The 26,869-nt window shown below is 50.7% G+C and overlaps 2 protein-coding genes across 10 annotated transcripts in view; one reads left to right on the forward strand and one right to left on the reverse strand.

Annotated features, from left to right (window-relative positions):
* RNF220 (ring finger protein 220) overlaps positions 1–1,774 on the forward strand; it is a 223,252-nt gene extending 221,478 nt beyond the window's left edge. For all 3 annotated transcript variants that reach the window (XM_045859228.1, XM_045859229.1, XM_045859227.1), the window contains 2 exons: positions 6–80; positions 801–1,774. In XM_045859228.1, the coding sequence (XP_045715184.1) occupies positions 6–80; positions 801–872 (147 nt within the window). In that variant the 3' untranslated portion in view covers positions 873–1,774. The remainder of the gene's footprint in view (positions 1–5; positions 81–800) is intronic.
* Positions 1,775–4,086: 2,312 nt separating this feature from the next.
* Positions 4,087–22,788, reverse strand: TMEM53 (transmembrane protein 53). 7 transcript variants are annotated; one of them, XM_045859825.1, is made up of 6 exons: positions 22,620–22,639; positions 9,546–9,667; positions 7,151–7,422; positions 6,628–6,974; positions 5,730–5,760; positions 4,087–4,800 (listed from the first exon to the last, which is right to left on the reverse strand). In XM_045859825.1, exons 4-6 carry the CDS (start codon positions 6,651–6,653, stop codon positions 4,147–4,149), a joined length of 711 nt encoding a protein of 236 aa, XP_045715781.1. In that variant the 5' UTR covers positions 6,654–6,974; positions 7,151–7,422; positions 9,546–9,667; positions 22,620–22,639; the 3' UTR covers positions 4,087–4,146. The 7 variants fall into 7 exon arrangements, with proteins under 7 accessions (XP_045715781.1, XP_045715784.1, XP_045715780.1 ...); XM_045859828.1 differs by having other exon boundaries at positions 6,748–6,974; positions 7,064–7,422; XM_045859824.1 differs by having other exon boundaries at positions 7,064–7,422.
* Between the last annotated feature and the right edge of the window lie 4,081 nt (positions 22,789–26,869).

A 26,869-nucleotide genomic window follows, 5' to 3' on the forward strand; every position in this document is an offset into this window, starting at 1 on the left:
CCTAGGACGCATACTCGATGCCCCTAACGTCCATCCAGTGTTGGCACGTGCACTGCGAGGAGTGCTGGCTGCGGACCCTGGTGAGGCAGCACGGGGACTGGAGCGTGGGTGGCTGTTTTGGGTACCGCCCAGATGTCCTTGCTTATGTGTGAGCCTGCTTTGGGAGTGGGATGAGGAGGGGCAAGAGGGGTTAGGAGCATAGAACACAGCCAAAAGCCAGGATCCCCCCTCCCCAGGCTCACCACATTCTTGCCCTCCCCCTCTGTGGGTTCACTGCCTGCTCCTTTCCCCCTGCCCACACTGCACCCCCCAAGGCCCACTGTGTCACACACATTGGTGAGATCCCGGGTCGGGGAGGCTGGGTGTGGGTAAGCAGGACCAGGGCCTCAGCCCCTCCCCCTCCCATTACTATGCTCCCTCTGCTCCTGCCCCTGTTCTTCGCGTGCGGGAGCAGCCATTAAAATGTCGCCCGGAGACAGCAATAAAAGGCCCGGACGTGGGCTCTGTGTCCTGATCAAAGGCCGCATGTAATCTTGTTAGGGCCGCAGCAGCCACAGCTGGACCCAGCCTTGTTCTCATTACTGGGGCTCCTGCTGCGGGGCTGGCCAGGCGGTTTGATCCTGGCATCCCCCCAACACAGGAGCGGGCCTGCCTGCCTGCTCACAGAGGCCGCCGTGCATCCCCAGCCTCGGCCGACAGGACCGAGGTCCCAGCACACAACTGGTCCAGGCCTGGGTGCTCACATGAGCGAACATGCGGCTCCAGGTGCGTGACCAAAGCCCTGCCTGTTCTCCCTGCAGGGTGCCAAGAAGCTCTGCCCTCAGTGCAACACTATCACAGCTCCCGGAGACCTGCGGAGAATCTACTTGTGAGCTAGCCACCCCAGGCAGGCCTTGTCTCAAGCAGCCCCGCCTGCCTCTGTGATGTGACCCTGTCCCTTGTACATACTTGCACACAGGTTCCCCATGTACATACCCGCGCGCACGCGCACACACACACAGGCCTCTGGAGCCAGAGTGGAGGCTGAGGCCTGCACCCTGCCTGCTGGCTCCCACCAAAATTGGGGACCATACCTATTCCAGGTTCTGTTCCCAGGGTGGGGCAGGTAGGTGTAGCAGGGCAAGGCTCCTGATATCCTGCCCACAGACGGACTGACAGACAGACAGACATGCAAACACCAGACTGAAGCACATGTAATATAGACCGTGTATGTTTACAATGTTGTGTATAAATGGGGTAACTCCTTACCCATACCTCCCCTCTCCTTCGGTTGTATGATTTTCTTCTTTTTTTAAGAACACCTGGAAGCGGTGCCTCCTTCAGGGCTGGCTGGGGGCTCGGCCCATCCACCTCTTGGGGTGCCTGCCTCTCCCTTTCCCACAGTGTCCCTTCCCTCTCCCATGTGCTCGGTGTTCAGTGGTGTATATTTCTTCTCCCAGACATGGGGCACATGCCCCAAGGGACATGACCCTCTCCTTAGTGTTAGCTCCTGGGGCTCTTTGTAAGGAGTTGGGAACAGGGGAGGTACAGAAATGGGAACCGAGCTACAGCAGGGGCTGAGATTGGGGGTGGATGAGGGTGCTCCCGCCTGCCCAGCCTCGTGCTAAGAACCACTCCTGGGATTAGAGCTGCTGTTCCCAGGGAGAAGTGCTGCCTCCCTGCCCCGCCCCTGGGCCCCATGGTGTGATGCTGTGTCTGTATATTCTATACAAAGGTACTTGTCCTTTCCCTTTGTAAACTACATTTGACATGGATTAAACCAATATAAACAGCTGCTGCCTGTGTGTTTGTGTGTAGAGGTGGGGGTGCTGAGGGGGCATGAATGGAGGCAGTTAAGGGGTTAATTCCTGGCAGCAGTATAGGGGAAAGGACTTGGCTATGGGTGTGGAAACAGTGGGGTTGGTCTGTTCAGGGACCCTGGAGCACTACATTGGGGTGGGGGGTGGGGCTGGGGACCTAGACTCCTGACTATTGATGGGTGGGGGCTACAGGTTAATTCTTTATTGATGTGGAATCGTCAGCTCATTAATCACAGAAGAGGTCAGAGCTTGGGGATGCAGAGGGGATGCAAGCTCTAGCCCCCAGTATAGGGCAGGTGAAAACGCAAGCCCCAAGCCTCCGACCCTTTCTAGTCCCCTGAAACAAGCCAGGGACCAAAGGCGGAACCTCCATCTTAGCACTCTTGTGGCTTGCTTCTGTTCTCCAACCCAGTGACCAGTAGCCGAGTATTGCTACTGCCTGGAACCCCAAGTGGAAACAGTAGAAACCTCTATAATCCAAGGCGGACCCTCAAGTCAGGCAACCATGGCTGGGCAGCCGGCACTGGAAATGATGCTTTCTTTGTCAGGTCGCCGTCCCCACGGCTGCCCACTGCCAGAGCGATGAGCATCCAAGGGCTTGGTCAGGCAGTGCTCAAAGCCACAGGTGTGTACTCACCCACCACAGAAAGCTTGTTTTTAGGAAATACTCTAAAATTCAAGACCCCAGAGTATCTCCGTAACTCCAGGCTCCTTTTTCTTACAAATCCTCACATGCCAGGTCCACCCTCTAGCTTCCCAAATCCCATGCCTCACATACACCGATCTCTGGGATGCCCACAGTGCACATTCCAGTCGGCAGCGCCCACCTCCTGTGCCCAGTGACAAATCACCCCAGTTGAAGCCCAGCAGAGGCCCATCACAGCTCCATGCCCAGTTTGATGGCTCCAAACAGCCTGAACACAAGGATCCTGAGACCAGCCATTCTACGGGAAAGTACGTGGCCTGTCCAGGTGGAAGAGCCACAGTGATGCTAAGGGTTTGGAAGACAAGCAGGTAATGACCAGTTCCCATCAGGCAGGCTCAGTTCAGGTCTCCACTCTCCCTTCTCCCTGCCTTGGACTTAGTAGGTCTTTCATGGCTGGTTACTCCCACCCTAGAGCCATATGCTCTCCAAGAGTGAGGGCCTGAAGCTCGGGTGCTGTGGGATTCGCCATCTCCGACTCATGGCACAGGCAGCACTGCCACCTGTTGGCCATGGCTAGGAATGCAGCCACACAGCCTAGGACTCAGCTGTCAAGCCCCCAGAGGGCCAGGTGGACTGACTCCATGCAAATAGAGCTCCCAGAGGGTCCACAAGCCCTGAGAATATCAGGACTCAGCTCCCTCCCTCAGATTTTCCAGCCATCTCCTCCACTGCCTGTCAAACTCTCAAAGCTCATCACCGCCCCCAAGTCCTTCGATCACCACAGTACACTCATTCGATCAACAGAGTTCCTGAATGCCTATTTTGTGCCAACACTGTGGAGCAGGCACTTGTGGAATGACAGAGGATACAGAATTCTAAGGCTAGAGCCACCACTCCAGCCCAGAAAGGATCCAAGTGGGACCCCGTCACGGAGATGAGGGAGTTTGATGTTTCAGCCAAACGGCCCCAGCCCTGGTGCTGGTCTTCCAGGCTCCTGGCTTCACCTGCCCCAGCTCCCACATGGCACTGCTGTCTTCCTTCTGCTCCCACTCCATCTGCCCATCACACACACACTTTGCAACCTCCCTGGATCCAGTGGCTTCCTGGAAAAGTGTGGACCTGGGCAGGCTCACCACCTCTGCACCCTCAGCTCCCCATCCAACTTCTGCCTCAGACTCCCCAGCAGTGAGGTTGGAGAAGTCTCTGCATGAAACGCCAAGAGGCATCCACGGGGATGGCACTTCATGCCTCCGGGTTTTGCCCTTCCAGGAACTTGGAGCAGAGATCACAGCACCTGCCCCAGCCTGATCCTGCCCTCTGGCACCTCCTCACAAAGCTCACTTTCCATTCGAGGAATCAGAGATGAACGCTGGGGCTCATTATCAGCCCCCACCTGCACTTGGTCAAACCCATCGGCCTAAATGCCACAGGAATTAGCAGCCTGACAGCTACACTAGACCAAACACAACCACCGCCAGGCTCCCCCAGAGACATGCCCAGGGACTCCCACCCCCTAGGATCCTGGGATAAGCAACCACCACAGTCCCCCAGGACAGGGGTCCAAGGGAATTCTCTGCCTGGGGGACCTCAAAGCCCCAAAGGGAATCTAACCAGAAGAGGACCCCACTCATGGATACAGGCTATAGGGAGGTGTCAGGCATTTATTTCTGGAACAGACGTGAGGTGGGTGGGACAAGGATCTCAGCAGTGGACACAGCTTCGCATGAAGTCAATGCAGAGGCTCGTGTAGTAGGTGGGGTAGTCACGGAGGTGGCTGACATGGGCAGATGACACAAAGTCCACCGAGCGCACCAGGACCTCGTGCGCCAAGCGAGCCTCCACCACGCGTTCCACATCCCTAGCCCGGACCACCTCATCGGCGCTCGAGTAGAGGTAGAGCTCGGGCCAGCGAGAGGCTGCGTTAAGTAGCCTGTCATAGAAGTGGGTGTGGAAAAGGGCAGTGAGCGGAGCGAGCAGGATGTGGAACAGGACTGCCACCAGGGTGAAGGCCACCAGCAGCAGCAGGCGCAGTGCGGCAGGCCGGTGCTCCAGGATGGCTGCCAGGGCCCGCAGAGCCCCCACCAGGTTGCTATCACCAGGACCGCTGTCAAAGATGGTGCCCACCACACGCAGGTGGCAGAAGCGTCGATGGGTCTGCAGGAGCTCCAACACGTATCGGTACAGCATGGCACCGGCGTTGCTGAAGACATGGAAGAGCAGGGGTTCCTTCTCTACCTCATAATCAAAGAGGAGATCAAGCAGCTTCTGGGCCAAAACACGAAGTGAAGGGATGCCCAGGGACTCGGAGAAGAAGACCATGTGCCACGGAGCTGTGTATCGGATCACGATACAGCCCTAAGGAGAGGAGAGAGACCTGACTGATCCTCAGGGATGGGGGTAGGGACAAGCTAAGGTCAGAGGGGTCCAGCAGCTCCAACTTCCTCAGGCCCAGAAGCCTCACCAGTACTCCAGGCCTGCTGCAGCCTGGGCACCAGCTTACCACTCACAGACACCGTGCCTTCCGGAGCGGAAAGCTGTAGAATAATCGCTGGCCAAGCCCCCTCAGCCCAGGATGGTATGTGAGGCCTGGCACCCAGAGCATGCTTTGGAGACATCCAGGCTGACCAGAAGGCAGTCTCCTCACTCTGGTCCACTTCCAGTCTCCCTCACACCTGTAACCTCACATCCTCATCGGCTCAACTCTGACACTTTTAAGGCCTCCCTGCTTGGCTACACCCTGCTGCAGTGACTCCCCTCCGCACTGTCCCTGCCTCCCAGGCACAAGGAGTTACCCCCATAAGACCCTGCAGACCCCCGCCTTGACCACCAGAGGCCACTCGTGAGCCAGACCCGCATCATGTGTCTCTGGCCACTGCTACCTTCTCTTCGGCCCTGAGAGTAGTCCATGCTTTCTGGCATCAGGCTCCTAGCACCCAAATCTGGTTCCAAGGCCTGGGATCACTCCTCCCACTTACCCTGAAATTCCATAAGTAGTAAACACTGTTGTTCCTCAAATTCTAAAATCTGAGCCAAATTCTCTCTAGGTTTCTGTACCCCTCAATACCTAAGTCAAGTACTCCTCAAAGTCTCCAGACAGATCCCCTTCTAGGCCGGTTAGAAAAGGAGGCCAAAGCCACGTCTAATTAGCCTGTTCGGGAGACTAAGGGCCCTTTGTTAGGGGACTCAGAATTGGGCAGGCTCTAGAGTCAGACAGTGCTGGGTTCCCAGGGCTGGGTTCCATTCCCAACACCACTTATTAACGGTATGGACAAAGAGCAACTTACTTCATCTTTCTGAGTCTGTGTCTCCATCCATCTCATAGGGTTATGGTGAAAACAAAATGAAAAAATGTACTTAAGTGTCTACTACTCAGCACCTGGCACAAAGTAAACTCCTGATTAATAGTGGCAGTAATTAGTGATGGCAGGAGGAATAACAAAGGCCACTACTTGAATGGCCCATAGCCAAACAAGGCTGGTCAGCTGAGGCAATCCCTCACTGCATCACTCCAATCTGACAGCTGCCCTGCTGCTCTTACCGAGGCCCCGGCATACCTAAGCACCCCTCCCAAGACTGCAGAGGGGGACACTGATGTCACCTGGCCCCTTGGCTCTGGAAATCTCACAGAGTGTTCTACTCTCACTCCCCAGGAGGATGGGAAATGTCTTCCCACCCAGCCCCAACCCACGCACAGCACTGCCCACCAATGCAAACACACTCCCTCGCACAACCACACACACCACTCCCGGACTAAACAGTGCCCATCCACCTCACAGCCCACAGATGCAGACACCCAAGGCGCCTGCCACTCACTGGGGTGCACCCACTGTACCCACTGCCTGTGACTGAACAAAAAACAGAGCTGCCAGCACACACCCACACGCACACATACCACTGGTGAGTACACACTTTCACGCTGCACTGCCTTGAGTTGAGTGCATGTCTGCGCGTGTGCACACACACACCTACTCCCCAGGGGCATTCGCATGCAGAGCTACCTGATGGTTCAGACCTAAGCTCAGCAATTCCTGTGGATGCACCATCTTTGAGGGCACACACAGTGTCCCTCTAAATCCATGTGCCACCTGGGTGTACACAGAGCTCACCCTGTGAACCCCCAACACTCCCTGTGAAGGGCCCCCACACACTGAGCTTCCCTGCACCCAGAGGTTTGGGCCTCACTTGTTGGTTCCCGAGGTGCCCGCCATCTCTGCTGCCACCTCCCCAGTCAGGTGCTTTTAGAAGTCCCTGTGCCGAGCGCTAAATGTCTCTGTGGGGCCTGTTTGGCCATGGTTGTCCCACCTATGGTTTCAGAAACAGTCTGCAACTCAGGGGTCCGGAAGCCCCTCCTGAACTCCAGCGCACTGTCCGGTCTCTCTCTGCACTGAACTCTCGCTGCATGTCCGATCCTAGTCTCTTCTCTCGCCCCGGAAGCCAACCATCGCTCCATCTCTGCAGGGATGCAGAACCCTGCTGTGTCGCTCCTCACCAACCTCTTCTGTATTTTCAGTCTCTTCCTCTCTAGATTCCTAAACAGACCAATCACATTAAAAAAAAAAAGCTCCTGGTTTACACCATGTTCCCCTCTAACCCTGTCCCCCCTCCTCACCCCTCCCACCGGCTCCGGTGAACGGCTGCCCTGCTCTTGTGAAGGCCGTCACATCCCCCCCAACGGCCAAATCCCACGATGCCGTTCAGTGCCCACCACACTGCCCTTCCCGCCGCATTCGGGATCACAGGCTCCTAGACAGACTCTCTGGTGCCTGGGCTCTTCGGTAAGTTGTCATCGTGAAAAACGGGGACTGTTCTAGATTTAAAAGAAGGTCAAGGAACAAGATGCAATGGCTGATCCTGGATTAGATGCTGTTTGGGCAAATCAGTTGTGAAGGACGCTCTGGGCACCATTAGAGCGTCTCAGTAAGGACTGGAAGCTAGATGAGATGAAAATGTATCGACATGCGAGGGTGGAGACAAAATCTGAAAAAGAGCGGGACATACGACAGTACGTTCAGTACTGATCTCATTTAGGTGAAGAAAAGATACACAGAAAAAAGCTGAAAGGATGTACACTAACGTGTAAATAGAGGCAATCGCTAGGTGGTGGAATGTGGTGTTTTTATTTTTTTTACATAATAAAGTATTAGGAGTTTGGGGTCTAGAAGAACTTTTCTCCACACCCATCCTGCCCTCCCCACCACAGGGTGAAGGCACCCCCTTCCTTCCCCAGACGACCCTCCGCTGGCCCTGCCACCTGGAGCCCTGTGCCTTCCCCGGGGCTGTGCCCCTTGCCTCTCTCCCAGTGCCTCCGCCTCAGCGACGTCCCTCTCTCCCTCTACAGTGGCCAGTTTCCCAAAGACTCTCTGCAGACTCCGCCACACTTCCCTGGGTTTTCCTGTCCCTCTTTGGCCACTCCTCCTGTCCTCACAGGACCCTCTTCATCCTCCGCTCCTTTAAATCTGGGCTCCTCAGAGCTGTCTTAGGCCCTCTTCTCCTTGCCCTCTACACACTCCCTGGGGGGAGCTCATCCACCCAAGGACCTACGGCTTCTCCTCCAGCGTTCCTTGTCTCAAAAACCACCCCCCACTGCCCAGGAACTGCCGCAGCCAGAACCGCAGCATCTGCTGGCCTCCAGTCCTGACCCTTCCCATCCTTCCCCTGCTCTGCAATGAGGGGACTCAGAAACACAAACCTAACTTCCCACCCCTGCTTAAGTCTCCTAAGGACCCTCCTCGGCCTTGTCTCTTAGCAGGTGCTCTTTATTTCCTCCTCTGTTCTAGCCACACTCACCTGTTCCTATTCCTCCACTTGTCCTCGTGGGTCTTTGTCTAATGGCGAAGCCAGACAAAAAAGCCTCGCCCACCGAGTGGAATTCAGAAGTAGCTGAACTGCTTGCATATAGTGAGGCAGTCTATAAAAGGCAATGCCGGAGGACCAGCCTCGTTGGTTGTGAGGAGCCTAAGCTCAGAACTACCCTTTCTCCCAGCCATTCTCCATTCCAGGGCCCACACACACCTAAGACAGTGCGGGCATGGGCCAGCGGAGGGATGCTGGGGACGGGGTGGTGGGGGGGCGCGGGGGCACCAGCTGGCCTTTCTCCCAGAAAATGCCTACTCCTCCTCAGTCCAGGGCTCCCAGTTGGCAGCTGGGGCAGTCTGCACTGGTGTCTCTCTGCTTTGGGAGGTCTGGGTTGAGGAGGGCAGAGCAGGGTTGGGCCAGAGGCCAAAGATATGAAAGGGGCTTTCAAAATATAACCAGGCCCACCCTGGCAGGGTAGCTCAGTTGGTCAGGGCGTCATCCTAATATGCCAAGGTTGCAAGTTCAATCCCCGGTCAGGGCACATACGAGAAGCAACCAATGAACGCATAAACAAGTGGAACTAATTGATGTTTGTTTCTCTCTCCTCCCCCCTTCCCACTCCCTCTTCCTCTCTCTCTCTCTAAAATCAATAAATAAAAATTAAATATATATACTTATTAAATATATGTTTTTTCACATCCATCTGTCCAGGGCCTCCTAAGGGCTCTCACTAATTACCACAACCTCCACATCCAACTCGTGGTGCAGCCAGAGATGCAGCAAGGAAACCTCAAGCCTGAATCTCTTCTCCAAGAGGTCCTTCTACTCTGGGAAAGTGAAGGGGCCATGGTCAACCCCAAGACAGAACCTCATCTGGTCAGAAATGGAGAAAGTCCTGGGAGGACAGGTCATGCCCAGCACAGCTGGCCCAGGTTCCTGCTGCCCAGACAGGCCGTATCCAGCCAACAGAAACTTGAGGTCTGGGCTGACTCCACAGCTGGGAGCACATCTGAGCTGGGCTGCCCACTGCAGGATGTGGGGAGGAAGGAAGGGGAAGCAGGTCAGGGGGCTGAAGGGGACAGCCCAGGCCTCGGAGGTGACAGCAAAGTGGGGATAATCCTGCCAAAGTCCCCATGATGCCAGCATCTTCATCACAGGCCGTCTTGGTGCCATTCCCAGACCAGCCTTCACTGCAGCCTAGAGACGAGGGCAGCCAAGACTCAGAACCGCCCTCAATCCCCCTTAGAGCAGACACAGGTGGCAGGGCCCCAGCGCGCCAGGTGTCGGCAGCTTGCAGTACTCACCCTTTTGTGGTAGATGGCACTATACTTGGCAAGGTTCTTGTCGGAGCAGCCACCCCAGCCCAAGAGAATCACCAAAGGCTGTCGAGTCCCAGCCTCCTTCCCACCTTGGCTCAGGCTGTTCTCTGAAATAAACAGGTGAGACTGTCAGCACTAGAGCTGGGGCACAAGGTGGGGGTGGCTGGCCAATCCAGAGTCAGCACCAGTCTGGCTGCAGGCAGGGAACCAAAGGGGACCAGGCCCAGGCAACTGGCCAGCCCCTGCGCCACAGGTTCTCATGGGGCTCCTTCCTCTGTCCCCGCTCCAGGTGGCTTTTTGGCCTCTCAGGGTCATTGGAAAAACCCACATTGGAAAAACTCAAAGACATAGGCCAGGTGAGAAAAGTGAATACTTTCTCCATGCAATTTTACATTTTAATCCAGGGGCCAGCAAATTACAAGCCATGGGCCAAAGCCAGCCATGGTCAGTTTTTGTATGAGCTGTGGGCTAAAAATGAAAATGGATTTTACATTTTTATTTTTTAATTATATTTTATTAATTATGCTATTAACAGTTGTCTCCATTTTTCCACCTTTACCCCTCTCCACCCAGCACCCCCAACTCCCTCAGGCAATCCCCACACCATTGTTCATGTCCGTGGTTCATAGTTCTTTGGCTACTCCCTTTCCTGTACTGTACTTTACATCCCCATGGCTGTTCTGTAACGGCCTATTTGTACTTCTTAATCCCCTCACCTTTCTCCCATTCCCGCACTCCCCCTCCGTCTGGCAACCATCAAAACACTCTCCATATCCATGACTCTGTCTCTGTTCCTCTTGTTTGCTTAGCTTGTTTTTGAGATTCAATTGTTGATAGATATGTATTTTTGCCATTTTATTGTTCATAGTTTTGATCTTCTTTTTCTTAAATAAGTCCCTTTAACCTTTCATATAATAATGGCTTCGTGATGATAAACTCCTTTAGTTTTTTCTTGTCTGTGAAGCTCTTTATCTGCCCTTCCATTCCAAATAATAGCTTTGCAACTTGGCTGTAGATCCCTGCTTTTTGTGACTTTGAATATTTCTTGCCAATCCCTTCTGATCTGAAAAGTTTCTTCTGAGAAATCAGCTGACAGTCTTATTGGAACTCCCCAGTAGTTAACCAACTGCTTTTTTCTTGCTGCTTTTAAAATTCTCTTTATCGTTAACCTTTGGCATCTTGATTATGATTCATCTCGGAATGGGCTTCTTTGCATCCATCTTATTTGAGACTCTCTGTGCTTCCTGGACTTGCATGTCTATTTCATTCACAAGATTAGAGAAGTTTTCTTTCCTTATTTTTTCAAATAGATTTCTAATTTCTTGCTCTTTTTCTTCTCCTTCTGACACCCCCACAATCTGAATGTTGGAACACTTAAAGTTCTCCCAGAGGCTGCTTACACTATCGTTGTTTTTGTTTTTTATTCTTTTTTCTTTACTGTTCTGTTTGGTTGTTTTTGCTTCCTTATGTTCCAAATCATTGATTTGACTCTCAGCTCCATCCACTCTACTGTTGTTTCCCTGTAAATTGTTCTTTATTCCAATTAGTGTAACCTTCATTTCTGTCTGGGTCTTTTTCATGCTGCTGAGGTCCTCACTAAGTTCCTTGAGCATCCTTATAACCAGTGTTTTGAACTCTGCATATGACAGGTTGCTTATCTCCACGTTGTTTAGTTCTTTTTCTAGAGTTTTGATCTGTTCCTTAATTTGGGCCATGTTTGTCTCCTCATTTTGGCAGCCTCCCTGTGTTTATTTCTATGTATTAGGTGGAGCTTCTATGACTCCCTGCCTTTGTAGTGTGGCCTAATGGAGTAGGTGTCCTGTAGGGTCCAATGACACAGCCTACCCTGTTACCCAGACTGGGTACTCAGAGTGTGCCCTTCGTTGTGAGCTGAATACACCCTTCTCTTGTAGTTGAGCCTTGGTTGCTGTTGGCAGATCAATGGGAGGGATTTACCCAGGCCAGTCAGCTGCAAGGACTGGCTGTGACTACTTACCACCAACCTCTGCCCTCCATGAAGGATCAGTTGTGCAGGGACAGGGTGGTGGTGCTCTGATGCGGTCTGTAGCTGTCCACTGGGTGCACAGGCTCTGGGATTTCCCAGGTGGTGCAGGCCAAGGTCAGCACCAACCTGTAAACAACCAGGGCCACCTTGCCTGAGTCATAAAGTTATCTGAGATGGCTGCTACTTGTGATGGACTTGGAGAGTCCCAGGTGAATCCAAGCTGTAAATCTAGGCTGACTGCTTCTAGTGAGGTGCCTGGGGCCACTTAAACGAGGTATGAGGGCTGGGAGCTCACTGAGGCCTGCTTGTTTGAGAGAATTCAGGAAGTTGTGAAGCATAAGCCAAGACCAGCCATTCATATGGAAAAGCCACTGTTAATAACTGTAAATTGGGTGGGAAGAAGCCTCAGGTGATCTCCAGGGAGGGGCAAACAGTGTTAGGTTGGAGTTTCAGGTATGGCACCCCCCTGCTCTGTGGGAGAAAGGTTCAGAAAGGGAACAAATGGCTTCTGACCACCTTTCTGTCTGGAAGAAAGCTGTCCCCCAGCTCTTGCCTTGATACCAGACACCTCAGTTCCTCCCTGCTTGCCACTAGTACCTTTCAAGCTGCTACCCTGGTAATGGAGCTCAGAAGGAGTGAGTCTAAGTCTATGTGTGGGTTCTTTAAGAGGAACTGCCTGGCCCTGGCCAATGTAGCTCAGTGTATTGAGTGTGGGCCTGTGAACCAAAGCGTTGCGGGTTCAATTCCCAGTCAAGGCACATGCCTGGGTGCAGGCTATGTCCCCAGTAGGGGGTGCATGAGAGGCAACCACACATTGATGTTTCACTCCTCCTCTTTCTCCCTCCCTTCTGCTCTGTCTAAAAATAAATAAATAAAATCTTAAAAAAAAAAAAAAGAGGACCTACTTGGGACTCCAGAAGTTTCTTCCACTGACTCAATCCCTGATGGTCTTTTGCAGCCAGAAGATAAGAAGGGACTTATCTTTCTGCCACTGGAACCCTGGGCTGAAGGGCCTGGTGTGGGGCTTGGACTCCTCGTTCCCTAGATATCCCTTCCATGTTTTTCTCATATATATAATATTTATATAAAGATTTTATTTATTTATTTTTAGAGAGAAGGAAAGGGAGGGAGAACCATCAACATGCAGAGAAACATCAATCGGTTGCCTCTCCCACACCCACAACTGGAGACCTGGCCCGTAACCCAGGCATGTGTCCTGACTGGGAATCAAACCAGTGACCTTTCAGTTCACAGGCCAGCACTCAGTCCAGCCTGGGCCGTCCCAAGTTTTTGTCCAGCACACATGGATGTGGAACCAGGACATTCCGTGTCCTCACCTCCTACCAGTCTGGACGGATGCGGTTTCTTTAATTCCATAGTTGTCAGGCTTTCATTCAACTCAATTTCTGACAGTTCTGAGTGATGGTTGTTCTATAATTTAGTTGTAAATTTGATGTGGTTATTCAAGAAGGCGAGCTGTGTTTACCTATCTGCCATCTTGACCAGAAATCTTGGTTTTTATCTTTTTAAATGATTTTTAAAAAGAAAAGAAGAATGGTATTTTGTGACACATGAAAATTATAAGAAATTTAAATCTGAGCATCCACAAATAAAGTTTTATTGGAACACAGCCACATTCAATACTTCTTGTGTATGGCTGTTTTCATGCTAAAACAGCAGAGCTGAGTAGTTGCAACAGAGACCACAGAGTACTTACTGGCCCTTTACGAAAAAGTTTACCAGCCCCTGTTCATTCTAATTCCACAAACAGATGGAAGAAGAGGGTTCTTAAAAGGGAAATGAGTGGGACAGTGCAGGCAGAAAGGTGCAGCAAACCGACTCTGAGGTCCACACCAAACTACCCACCCGGCCCTAATAAAGGATAATATTAGCTAATATTGTTTGAGGTCTAACCCTCAAATCAACACGATGAGGAGAATTATTACAGTTGAGGAAACTGAGGCACACTGTGGTTAAGTCACTTGCCTAAGGTCAGACAGGCCCCCACTCCCCAACCTAACTAAGCTACTTGACACCTCTGTGCCACCAGCCCTGTCCTCAGCTAGAAGCACGTCTCCTCCGGCGATGTCCCAAGGCACGAGCCAGCTATCTGCCGCGTCTGCTACCGAAGAGGCCTCCCTGCAACCTTGTTGGTCAGACCCCATCTCGTTCCCCTGCCAACTGGGTCCCATCCCTGCCAGGGGGACTTCTGTGCAGGGACTATCTGTTGCTAGTTATCTGCCCTCCTGAAAGGGCTGGGGTGAGCCCTTCTGAGGATCAAGCCACTTGGCTATGCTCAGCTGCCACCCTGAGATTTATGGAAGCCGGTGGTGACCTGGCAACAGTAAATTTCAAGGCTAGTTAAGAGGATGGTAAATATAAATCACTAACCTTTGGACAAAAGGAAGACAACAATTTCCTGTGGAAATTAATGTGATTGAAAAGTTCAATGTTCCTGCCCTCCAGCAGCGGAGAGTCCGGCCTTCAGAGATTAACTGCCTGCACGCACGGGGATGGATCCCAGGCCGGGTGCAACGCAGCCTGCAGCAGGAGCCGCCAGCACCTCGGTCCCCTGCTCACGCCCGCCAGCCCTCCTGGGCTCCCCTGGTGCTGGCCTCAGCCTCTGATGAGGGAGATGTTAGCGGCCACAGCTCTATCTCAGGCCACTCCAGATATTCTCTCTCCCTTTCTTGGTCTAATGCCCTCCTGTCCTCCACCAGAGCAGCTCTTCGCCTGCACTGGCCTTTCTGGTAGAGGCCACACCTGGGCCTCCTGGGGCTGAGCCCAACCTTGCTGGGGGTGACTACCCAGGAGGTTTAGGTTGCGGCAGTGTCACAGGTGAAAATGGACAGCTACAGTTTGGGTCTGCCTTTGAACCTCGGAGATTCGGCAGCTGGGGTCCTGGCCTTGCTCCAGGGAGGCGCCCTTACATGTGTGAGGCTGGGTGAGCATAGGCTCCCCACCCCCGGCCTACACTGGTCTCCTCCACGGGCCACCACCAAGACACTAGCACAGAGCTTTGGAATTTATTTCAAATGCAGAGGAGGCAGCCAAGGGAAGTCACATCCCCTGGTGGCTGTGGGAAGTTAAGGATACCCCGACCAGCAGTGATAGCACATTCCCAGTAGGCGAAGGTTCACACAGCTTCTGCTGGGCCTCGGACCTGCCCCTTCTCCCACGGCTGGGATTTCTAACTTCATTTTGCTCCACTGCAGGTTTTACTGGCACCCTAGGCTTCGCCAGCTCAGGCAGGAATGACCTCCCGAGATACTTATCTCCATGAAAAATCTCTCAGTGAATGAGCACCCTGAATACACCGCCTACTCCCAGAGCCCACGCCTTCCATCCAGTTCCTAAAGGGAGGGAACCGGCCCCTCCAGTCCTGCTAGGCTCTCAAGGCTGCCACCTAAGCCACAGGTGCTCTGTACCCGTGGGCACCTGCCACTCCCTGACACATTCTCCTCCCAGAGCCCTACTTTCTGTGCCCACTCAGAACACGGGGGCCTTCGTCTGACCTCCTCCCACTGGAGTCACGCTGCCCCTCCTGATTCTGTACACAAAGTACTGCAATCCAGAAAAGTACAAGGCACTCTGGGAGCACGGCTGAAAGAGTGACAGTGACCAGGAAAGGCCCCCACAAAGGAAGACGAGTTTGCTGCATAGGCCTTGGAGTACCAGCAGGGGCATGCTAGGTGCAGAGGGGGCATGAGCAGGGCCAGGGGCTCTGGAGACGCTATGGTCAGTCTGGAGCTCAGCAAGTAGTCCTGGGGGACTAGACGCCTAGGTGAGGGAGCACCATGGTCAGGAGAGCTGCCAAGAGCGGGACTGGGGCCCGATCCCGCAGGGCCTTCTAGCCGTGCTTAGGAGTCCGGATTTTGTTCCGTAGCCGTGGGGAACAGTGAAGACTCTGGACTCGGGACAGTGGCATGACCCAAGCTCTGCTGATTGATGACTGGGACAGTTACTTGTTTAACGCCAGTCTCTCCCCAGAGCCGGCGGGCTCCGTGAAGGCAGGTACCGGGGATGTCGCGTCCGTCAGACCCCCAGCACTGTAGCTGGCACATTCAGGCATGCACGCTGACTGCGGGAACGCACGCTGACTGCGGGAACATGTGGCTGGGAAGTGAAGGATGGATCCAAGGAGAAAGAGCTGGCATTCTTCTTGTTACTGGTGTCGTTTGCAGAGTCGTAAAAGTAATTGTTATGGCTATTGTTATTTATGGCCACACCGGGATCATGATTCCCACACCCCGTTGTAAAAGCCCCTGTTCCTTTCAGGCTCACCCCAATGGCCACACCACCCTCTCCCCTCCCACTGCTAGCATCTCCGGCCTCGGGCCACTGACCCTCGGGCACTGAAGGCAGGCATGGCGCAGCCTCCCACTTGGGCTCCAAGACTTACCACGACCCTCCTGGCTCCTAAACCATCATAAAACTCTCTGAATTCCACGTCTCCCTCCAGCTGCTACCCCCCCCCCCTTCTCCCATTACCAAGAAAAACAATAACAGCAAAAAGAGCATTATGTTTCAGGCACTATTCTAAGCACTTTACATACCAACTCACTCAGTCTTCACAACAATCCTCCGAACAAGGAACGGTTATTATTCTCATTTTACAGATGAAAAACTAAGCCACAGAGACAGTAAATAACCTGCTCAAGATTACACAACTCGGTAGTGAAGCTGGAATCCAAACCCAAGTGGCCTAGAGACCAGCTTACACCCACTTCCCCAGCCGGACCCTGGGTAACGGCACCCCAGGCCCCAGTCTTAACCAAACCTCTGTGACCTCGGCTCCAAACCGGCACACACAGCTGCCTCTGCACATCCACAGATCCAGGCTGACCTCCTGTTCCTCCTCAGGGGACAGGTCGCATCAGCCAGAACCTCAACATTTGCTGCCGCATTTCGTCCTGCCACCGTCCCAGGAGTTAGCTACTACTGTTAGCTATTGTCCCATTGAACAGATGAGAAAACTAAGACACAGAGAGGGTGAGTCCTTTTCCCCAAGTACATGCATCTACGGAGTGGCAGGGCTGGCGTCCGTCTCTGAACCACATGCCACACTGCCTCTCCCACTAAAGCCATGCTCCTTACCCACCGGCTGATGCTGATGCTCCCTGTTTATGCTTGCCCACCCCACCTTCTGAGGCAGCGCTGCTCACTTCCAGAAAGCCCCACTTTCACCCCAACCCCAACTCAGCAGATGGGGTTAGAGGCTCCTCCCCTGCACTGTCCCGGCACCCACCATCACCACACCACTGCACTTACCACACTTCCCCAAAAGTGCCCGTGAGGAACAACAGGGAGGAGACCACCGCAGCACACGGGCAGGAGGCAGCAAAGGCCTGAGCCAGAGCAGCGGGAGACTGGGGGGTGGGGCAGGGGACGAGAGGGAGAGGAGGGTCACCACGATTTTGGAACACATATCAAAAGTCTCAAAAATGTACAATCTTTGACTTAGTAATTCCACTTCTAAGAAAGAAAAATGCTTAATTGTATGGAAATATTCAACAATACATTAAACAGATCACAGACACAAATGTAAGTGATAACACTCTTAGAATAAAAGATAGGATCTTTGTGACCTTGGATGAGGCAAAGGTTTCTTAGACATGACCAAAAGTATAAGGAATAAAAGAAAAAGCAGATAAATAAGGACTTCATCAAAATTTAAAACTTCTATACTTTACAGGACACCATCAAAGAGTTAAAAAAAAAAGAATGGGAGAAAATATTTGCAAATCACATATATGATAAAGGGTTTGTATCCAGGATATATTAAAAACTCCTAACAATTCAACAGTTAAAAAGACAAATAACCAAATTTTAAAATGGGCAAAACTTTGAAGAGACATTTCTCCAAAGAAGATATATGAAAGCTCAAAAAACACATGCAAAGATGCTCAACATCATAGGCATTAAGGAAATGAAAATCAAAACCACAAAGAGATACCACCTTATACCAGCTAGGATAGTTATAATAAAAAAGTCAGATAGTAACAAGTGCTGGTGAGGATGTGGAGAGATCAGAACCCTCACAAACTGCTGGTAAGAATATCAAATTGAGCTCTGGCTGGCATAGCTCAGTGGATTGAGCGCAGGGTGGGAACCAAAGTGTCCCAGGTTCGATTCCCAGCCAGGGTACATTCCAGGGTTGCAGGTCATAACCCCCAGCAACCGCACATTGATGTTTCTCTCTCTCTCTCTCTATCTCCCTCCCTTCCCTCTCTAAAAATAAATATAAATAAATAAAATCTTTAAAAAAAAAAGCTGACTTAAAAAAAAAAAAAGAATATCAAATTGTGCAGCCACTTCAAAAAACAGTTTGGCAGTTCCTCAAAAAAATTAGAAACATATAGTCACCAAATGACCCAGCACTTCCACTCCCAGGTATATATACCCAAGAGAAGTGAAAATACATGTCCATAAAAACACCTGCACACTCCCTGGCTGGTGTGGCTCAGTAGATTGAGCACTGGCCTGCAAACCAAAGGGTCACCGGTTCAATTCCCAATCAGGGCACATGTCTGGGTTACAAGCCAGGTCCCCAGTTGGGAGTGTGCGAGAGGCAACCAATCAATGTATTGCTCCCTCTCTTTCTCCCTCCCTTCCACTCTCTCTAAAAATAAATTAAATTTTTAAAAAAATTTTAATAAAAAAGTAACAGTAATACACTAAGTGAAAAAGCAAGCTGAAAAGTGGTATGAACAGAATACATATATACATATATACACAAACATACACGTGCGTAGAAAAATACATCAGATATTAATAGCAATTATTTCTGGGATTAGAGGCAATTTTTTTGTGATATTTTTATCCGTTGTCTATAAACAACATGTATCACTTTTGTAATGAGAGTTAAAATGTTATTTTTTAAAAGGTAGGGGGAGGGTGTTCCAGAGTCAAAGGCACTGAGAAGTCAAAGAGGCCATGCGTGGGTGCATGGGTGCCCAGACGCCCCGGCCAGGCAGAAGTATTCCTGTCAACCCCAGCACTTTCCAAGCACCCCGCCAAACAATTTAATCTCACAAGCTCCCTGTCCTCTAGAATTTCTCAACAAAATGCTGACACTAATAATACAAGAATTACCAATACACATATTGTACAACAGTTCGAGTCACAACACTGAAGCGTAAATGAGATTGTGCATGCCCCAGGGGCATCGGCAGTGACAAGAAAGGGCTGACAAGGCAGACGGGTCTGTGGCACACTGTGTGCTTTCTATCTGTAAGCCAGAGTGACGACACAAAGGACCTGGGTTTTCTTTTTAAAATGTGAAGAATAAAAGGATGCTCAAATTCCTCTACTCCCCAGAAATATTTTCTAGATCCTCACAGTTTCTACATTTAAACTAAATTATTTAAAATTTACTTTTTTTTTATTTTACTTTTTGAAATAAAGAGAGTAGCACAACACCTAAGAGTACACACTGTATAAAACCATATCTGGGTTCAAATCTCTGGCTCTGCCTCTAGCAACTATGAAACAGCTCTTGAGCAAGTTCTCTAAGCTTTAATTTCCTTATCTGAAATGAGGATAATAATATGAAAGATTAAATAAAATAATGACTATAAAGGTAGCTGGCATAAAGAAAGAGTTCAATAAATCGAAGTTATTATTATTACTTCACGAGGAATGCATGCTCATTGTAGAAAAGGAGAAAATGAATATCTAATAAAATTGGAATCATACTGTTTTGTAATCTGCTTTCTTCGATTTAGCAATATATTGTGAATATCTCTCCCTGTCAGTTTATATATTTCTGCACCATTCTTTGTAGTGGCTGGAGAGCAGCTGTAGAATATTTCATAATTTATGGTTACCATTCTCCCATTATTAGACATGATATTGTTCCCAATTTTTTGCTGTTATAAAAATACTTTAATGGACACCTCTTTTTTGGTGCACGTCCTTAATTGTTTCCTAGAAATGGAACTGTATTCAAGCAAAACTTCCTAATGGTAACTGAAATCTGCACATTATCCCTCGCCAGGTAGCTCAGTTGGTTAGAGCATCATCCTGAAACACCAAAGTTGCAGGTTCAATCCCTGGGCAGGGCACATACAAGAATCAACCAATGAATGCATAAATAAGTGGACCAACAAAATCAATGTCTGTCTGTGTCTGTCTGTCTCTCTTTCTCTCCATATCTTTTCCTCTATAATCAATAAATAAAAATTTAAAGAAAAGGTTTAGGAGTGAGTAGCCGGGGACAAAGTATTTCACCAAGGAAATGACAAGGGAGCAGGTATAAGGGGGGGGTGGGGGGAGTTGCATTCCAGCCAACTGATATGCCAGCAGCAGCTGCTCACCTCACTGTCAATCACAGCAGTCCTGGGCTCTGTGGTTTTGATGTTCAAATATGGGGGGAAAACAATTCCAGAAACCAAAATGACTGTCCTACATACTTCTCCACCACTAAACAGCAAATGCAAAGAAGGACAATCTCCGGGGTTCCCAAAGACTGTCACTATATGATGCAATGTCAGCCTGGAAGGGAGCTCTCTGCAGATCAGAAGCAAATGGATTCAGGTGAGCACAGCGCTGCTGCCTCCTTCTGAGGGACCCAGTTCCCTCAGGGGAGGGGTCCAGTTTAGCTCTGGGGTATATGCACTTTAAGGGAAAGGACATGATGAACTAAAGCCAGTCCAGAGGAGCAATCAGAAGGAGATTATCAGAACTACATCAGAGGAGGGACAGCTGAAGGTCCTGGAGGTATCTGTCTTGGAGAAGAGAGATTTGAGGAAGGTGTGAGGCTGTCCTCTCGAGTGAGGAAGAGCAATTACTGTGTATCCACCATGACCCTCTATACCTCCAGTGGCCACATCATTGTGAAACGAGCTGCTTATAAACCTCGCCCCTTCCCAAAACCACAGCTCCCTGAAGGCAGCCTCTGTGTGACTCGCTTCTGAGGCACCAGCAACAAACCCAGGGCCAGGACACAGCAAATACTGAACTGAAAGAAGAAATTACAGGAAGGCCTATTGTGGCTCAAGAAAGGGAAGTGCTTTCTAACAATCCCAGTTGCCTCCAGCAGGCCAGGATGTGTGGGAGGAAGCAACCTGTCAGGAACCCGTCTGGCAGCAACAGAATGCCCTCATACCAGTAGAAGGATGCAGAACAAAATGACCCCCCAAGATTTCTTCCAGTTCTAGGACCCAGTCTCCTCAAACAATGAGGGGAGCCACAAGCAGAGAAAATACACCAATAACGTGCCAGGCACGCACTCTCTGTCACTATCTTGTTAACTCTCACAACCCCTGGAGTAGGCACTATTATAATTCCCACTTTACAGTGGAGATATCTGAGGCATGACGAGGTTCAACAACTTGCCAAGCCACAGAACCAGTAGGAGGTAGATCTGAAACACAAACAAGACCGCCAGGCTGCCCACCTGTGCTGAGAGAGAACTTCTGCCTTCCTGGCCACGCAGAAGGCAGCTCCAGCCCTTTGCAGCTGAAGTCTCTCCAAGGACAAGAATATTAACTGGCTTCATGTCCTGCTGATGCCAAAACGTGCCTAAGCCAACAGATCAGGTTTCCCTGAGCCCAGTTCTAGGGAAATATGGCCGATCTACAGCCATCTGTTCTGTGGGAGCCCAGGGCCTGCCTTTCCCTCTTAGACACCAAGCAAGGAACACAAGATGCTACGGGAGGAGTCTAGGAAGGCTCTCCTGAAGGAGGCAACGTCTGAGCTAAGCCTTAAATGATGAGCCGAACTAGTCAGGGGGGCAGTGTGGGGCAGCAGAGGGGAAAGGGCATTCCAGATGGAGGAAACAGCAGGAGCAAAGGCAGAGAGGCAAGAAATGTGTGGAGAATCACAAGCAGTTTGGTTGCCAGAACATAAAATTCAAATTGCACAGTGGAAGGACATAGTGACCAAAGAGGTAAGCAGGGGCTGATAAATTATGAAGGACTTTGAATGCCATGTTAAGCAATCTGGACTTGATTTATCCTGAGGGCAATAAGGAGCCACTGAAGGGTTTTACACAGAGCAGTGATAGATCAAACTTTTGCATTAGGAAGATCACTGTGTTAGCAATATGAGGCTGAGCTGCTGGCAGTGAGACTCGAGGCGTGAAGGCAATATGGAGTAATGCAGGGGAGAGACCTGCTGGGCTTGGACAGACATGTACTTCAACGTTTCTCTACCATAATTCCCAGTGAGGGCCCAACTTTCCATTCTGTGGGTCCCCAATACTACTCACAATGCGGGGGCGGGGGGCCAGGCCTGCTCTACATACAGGCTACTAACTTTAGGGAAGCCTCCCACACACCTTTCTTTACCGATATGACTGTAGGGAGGAAAATAACGCTAATCATTAAACTCACTCCATGCCAGGCACTATGCTGGGTCCTTAACACAAACCATCTGTTGTGCAACCAACAACCCTGTTAGGGAGGTTACTATCGGTACCTCACTTTTGCAGGTGAGGAAACTGAATTTCAGAGGGGGTTGCCTGCCGAAGGTCACCCAGCTACTACCGGGAGGAGTCAGGATGTGAACTGACTTCTACCTGACGGCAGGGACTGCTCTGTTAACCACAACTATGGAGAGCGGGAAGGAGAGAGGGATAAAGGATTCTATGTTCCGGGCTTCAGTGAAGACCCCGAGAAAATAGTGACTGGGACCTCAAGCCGCAACAGCCAAAGAGACGCTAGAAGTGGGAAGTCCGGCTCCAAACAAAGGAATCAGGAGAGCCTCTACCCTCCCCAGCCTTCAGCTACCAGAAGAAAAACAAGGGCAAGGACTTGTTTTTCTTGGCGGAAAACGCCGATTAAAAAGATAGGGGGAAAAGGCCCCCAATAGACCAGAGGACGAAGGGAAGGGAAGGGGCTCCGACAGGTTGAGCACACCTGGGCGGGGCTTACGAGGGGGCGTGGCCCTCTGTTCCACTGTCCCAGACCAACTCTAAGACCTCCAGGACCCTGTGAGAGGGCTGACCGCGAGAGGGCGGGGCCGCGAGGGGGCGGAGCCATAGCTGCGCCTCAGACCCACAAACTCGTTAGGTCACCTCCCCACGACTGGACCCAACCCTCCTTCCATACCCCGGCTCCGGCAGGGCTGATCCGGGATCTCGATGGTGTAGTCCAGCTCAGCCGAGGGCATGGTGAAGGTGCCGGCCTTCAGCGCTGTCCTCCCGCCGGAACTCGCGCTCGCGCACTCACACTTCACCCGGGGCCTCGTGGGCACCGCCCAGTCACCACCCACCTCCGCCAATATTGCCCAATCCCTGAGCGCGCTCTGTGACCTCTCACCCTAGCAACCACCGAGTTTCTCTCAGAGCCTCTCGCCACACCCCACAAGCTCGGCCATAGCAACCAGGACCCGCCCCGCTCTATCCCTAGCTCGCAATCATTGGCTGACTCGCCTGATGTGGGTCAGGTATTGGTCAACTGGGACGACGATCAGGAAGAGTCCCCACCCTCTTGCGTAGGTAAGAGAGTCTGTTGGGAGAGTTGCTGTATTCTGGGAATGGTGAGGGTCTCTCTTCTTAACCCTGTCTATCCTACGGGGTGGACGACAGTGCCTTGTGACGTACATCATCTAGCTACCTCCGCCATCCCCTACTATCGCAGCTCCAAAGGAGAGGTAGAAAACCGTACAAAACGGCCTAGGGAGCGCGTGTGGGCCCATCCTCCACCCGGTGGGGTGAGGCATTATCCTAAATGGTGGGGTGGGTAGGAGGCAGTGGGGAAAACTGCAGGTGAAGACAGAAAATACTCTGTTCGTGAGGGAAACAAAGGGGAAAGGGAATACAGTTTGGGGCATTTTTTTTTTTTTGCATTTATCCATGCATTTAACAAATGTTTACTGAGCACCTGTTATATAAATGAGCTCTAGTAAGGATTAAGCGTTTCGCCCTGACTTCCATAATTCTTAACAGGAAAAGGAGAAAACCAACTCTAATTCTGCATGAGCTCAGAAAGTGTTGAAGGGACAATTGTGACAGTGGGGATGGCTCTTCAGGTGGACCTTGAAAGACTTGTGGAGATATGGAGGGGAAAGGACTCTTTGCAGGAGCTCAAAAAGGGGAAACTGAGGAGTGCCATAAATTATAAATTACGAGCGTCTTCTGGCCAGAGGAGATAATAATGTGAGAGTAACCTTGGAAGAACAGTTAGCTCCCACCCTAGAGGTTCTCCGATGCCAAGCTCAGTTTTGAGTTTACTGGTAGATCTTACTGACTGTAAAAATTTTCCAGTGTGTTTCTTATGAGTACAAGGGCTTAGATTTTATCTTGAGGACAGTCGGGAGTCATTGCAGGGCTTTGGGAAAGGAGTAGCAATCATTTATGCTTTAGAAAGATCAATGCAGAGAACAGGTTGCAGGGAGACCAGTTAGGAAGTTGTTTGAGTAATGGGGAAGCATTACAGTGTCCTAGAGCATAGAAAGGTAGCAGGAATGAATTGGGGATGGATTCCTTTGACACTTATAGCTAAAAAGAACTGGACTTGGCACCTGGTGGGGCAAAGTAGGAGAAAAGAAGGATGACTTCTAAATTCCTGACTTGGGCAAACAGAAAGGAGAAGAAGTGGGTTTTTTAGGAGAGGGTAAGTCTGGGCCTGGTGAATTTGAGGTGCCAGTGGGAAATCCAAGCAGAGGCACCCAGCAGGCAGTTGAGTGGGCCTGACTGGAGTTTACCAGATAAGCCTAAACTGGAAATAGAAATGTGGTAGTCTGTTGTGACTTACAGATGGCAGCCACACCAGTGGATTGATTTATTGGGCTGACCCAGGGAATATGTGTAGAATAAAAGGAGAAGAGGGCTGGAAACAGATCTCCAAGAAGCACTCAAGTCTGAGGGTCTGGCAGAGGAGAATGAATCTGCAGAGGTCATTGAGACGAAGTGTCCAGAGTGGTAAGATAATCATGGTAAGTAGTAGATCATGGTATTTCAGAAGCCAGGAGAGGAAGGTGTTGAAGGCTGATGACTAATCAAATAAAATAAGGTTTGAAAAAATCCACCGGATTTAGAAACAAGGAAGTTGTTGGTGACTTTTGCAAATGCAGTTTCAGTGGAGCACTGGAGGCAGACGTCAAATTAGTGAGTTGAGAAGTAGGTGGGAAAGTGAGGAAGTGAAAACCATGTGTACAATACACTTTTAGGATGGCTGGCTCTTCAGGAGAAAAACGAAAGATGGCAATAGCTGGAAGGAAACACAGGTTTTTATTCAGATGGGAGAAATGCTGTTGGCATGGATCCAGGAAAAGGAAAAAAAGATGAAAGTATAGAGAAAAAGTGGCAACCCTGGAAAAAGAATAATGTAGGGACTCCAAAGCACTGGTTGAGAAATTCACTTAGAAAGGTCAAATGACATTTGGATTGTAACAAAAAGGAAGCGTGTGAGATTCATACATTAATAGGTTTGGTGGCGAGAAGTTGAGAGAATTCTTATTTGATGGTTTCTGTTTTCTCTGTGAAATGGGGACCTGATGTCAGCCTGTGAGAGCAGGGCTGGAGATGGTGTGCAGGGTTTGAGAAGAGCAGAGAGGCTGAAATAGCTGCAGACAAGAACGGGAACGAGATGACTGAGGCGGCATGGGCAGTTATGAGACCTGTTGAGGTTGGTAACCATTAACTCGCAGCAGTAGTGGTCCCTGTGGTTGTGTGGTACATATCTTTCCCCCAACAGCATTCAGCCATTCAGCGGTGGGTACAGAGAGGTTAGCTGAATTGACTCAGGTTTGGATTTTATCAGGTGAGTAAAATAGAAAGACAAGGGACCAGGAAGTTGAAAATCCTGGCAAAAGATTGAGAGGATGAACTTTAAAACCTAAATGGCATAGGAGAGTATAAAAATGTTAAGGACTGGGGTTCCAATGAAGTTAGAGAACCCATATCTTAAAAATAGTTGGATGAGAGAGTTAGGATCAGAAAGTGGAGTAATGATGTTTGATTAGTTCCAGGTGATGACACGGTCCAGGGTGTGGGAGTAGGTGGCTGAGGTGGAGTACAGAAGACATTCGAGGGGTAGACAGGGCCACTGAAATCCTCCTGGATGGTGGCAGGACTTGAGGGAAAAGGGAAGAGGATAATGGTGAACTAGGTACTGAAGTCCCTGATGAATAGAGCAGGTTGCTCTGGAATCTGTAGATCACAGTGTGCGGAGGGATAAAGGTCCATACAGCTGGATGGCATGACCCTCAAAGTAGCAATGGTTTTTGGGTTTGTTTTTTTTTAAGATTTTATTTATTTTTAGAGAGGGAAGGGAGGGAGGGGGAGAGAGAGACAGAGACAGAGACAGAGACATCAATGTGCTGTTGCTGGGGGCTGTGGCCTGCAACCCAGGCATGTGCCCAGACTGGGAATCGAACCTGCGACACTTTGGTTCACAGCCCGCACTCAATCCACTGAGCTACGCCAGCCAGGGATCGTAGCAACGGTTTTTACAAGAAGGTGGTAGACTAAGGAACCAGGTTGGGCTTTAGTGAGGAGACATTAGCCCACTCCAAAGCCTGATGTCTTTGGGGTGTAAGAGTATAAGCAGCATCCACCAGGGAGGCTATGCAGAAGTGGCGGCCTGGGATAGTGGCAACTTTCAGGGCAGCCCGGAGGTAGCCAGAAAGACTGGAGAAGCTCAAGGGAGAGGAGACTTTCCTGATCCAAAGGCTTTCAGGAGCAGAGTAAGAAGGTTGGGAAGGGAAGGAAATACAGAAAATCAGATCAAGGAAGATGAAGCATTGAGCAATGAAGGGTGAGGAGAATGTGGTTAGAGTGGTTATGGTTGACCTAGAGAGTTACACTTTGTGGGGAGAGCATGAAGGCAGATCTGTGGAGTGGAGCTGGGGGGTGGAAGTGAAACTGGAGAGAGGGAAAGTGGAGTATGTGGGTAGAAAATGAGGGTATGTCCAGGGAGAGGATGAAGGCAGAGGGTTGTGCAGGAAGGAGAGGGGAGAAAGATCATCTATGGGGAGAGGGGAGAGGGACTGGCAACTGGGGAAGTGAGGGGAAGACTCCATCTGCAGGGAAATGATGGGTGTCAACGGGGGTCTATAAAGATGGTATGAGAGGGGAGCAGAGGGTGGGGAGCCTGTAAGAAGAAAGTAACAAATCGGGGTGCATTTGCCCTCCAGTTGAGGTAGAAGTGAAGACTAGGACTCCCTCCTTAGCTGGACCTGAAGTTTGGAAGAAGAATGTTTCTTTCTTTCTCCATCTCTCTTCTCCCTCCTTCTCTCACTTCTTCTTTCTCTCTGAATGGGGAGCTGAGCGTGAGGAGTCAGAGCGGGAGCCAAAGCGGAGGCCTCTGTCCCATTCTGCTGGTGGAACCTGCAGAAACAGCCCACAGTGACTGCC

Source organism: Phyllostomus hastatus, unplaced genomic scaffold (assembly GCF_019186645.2).
Source record: "Phyllostomus hastatus isolate PE091 unplaced genomic scaffold, TTU_PhHast_1.1 phas_scaffold_182, whole genome shotgun sequence".
Taxonomy (NCBI): Eukaryota; Metazoa; Chordata; class Mammalia; order Chiroptera; family Phyllostomidae; genus Phyllostomus; species Phyllostomus hastatus.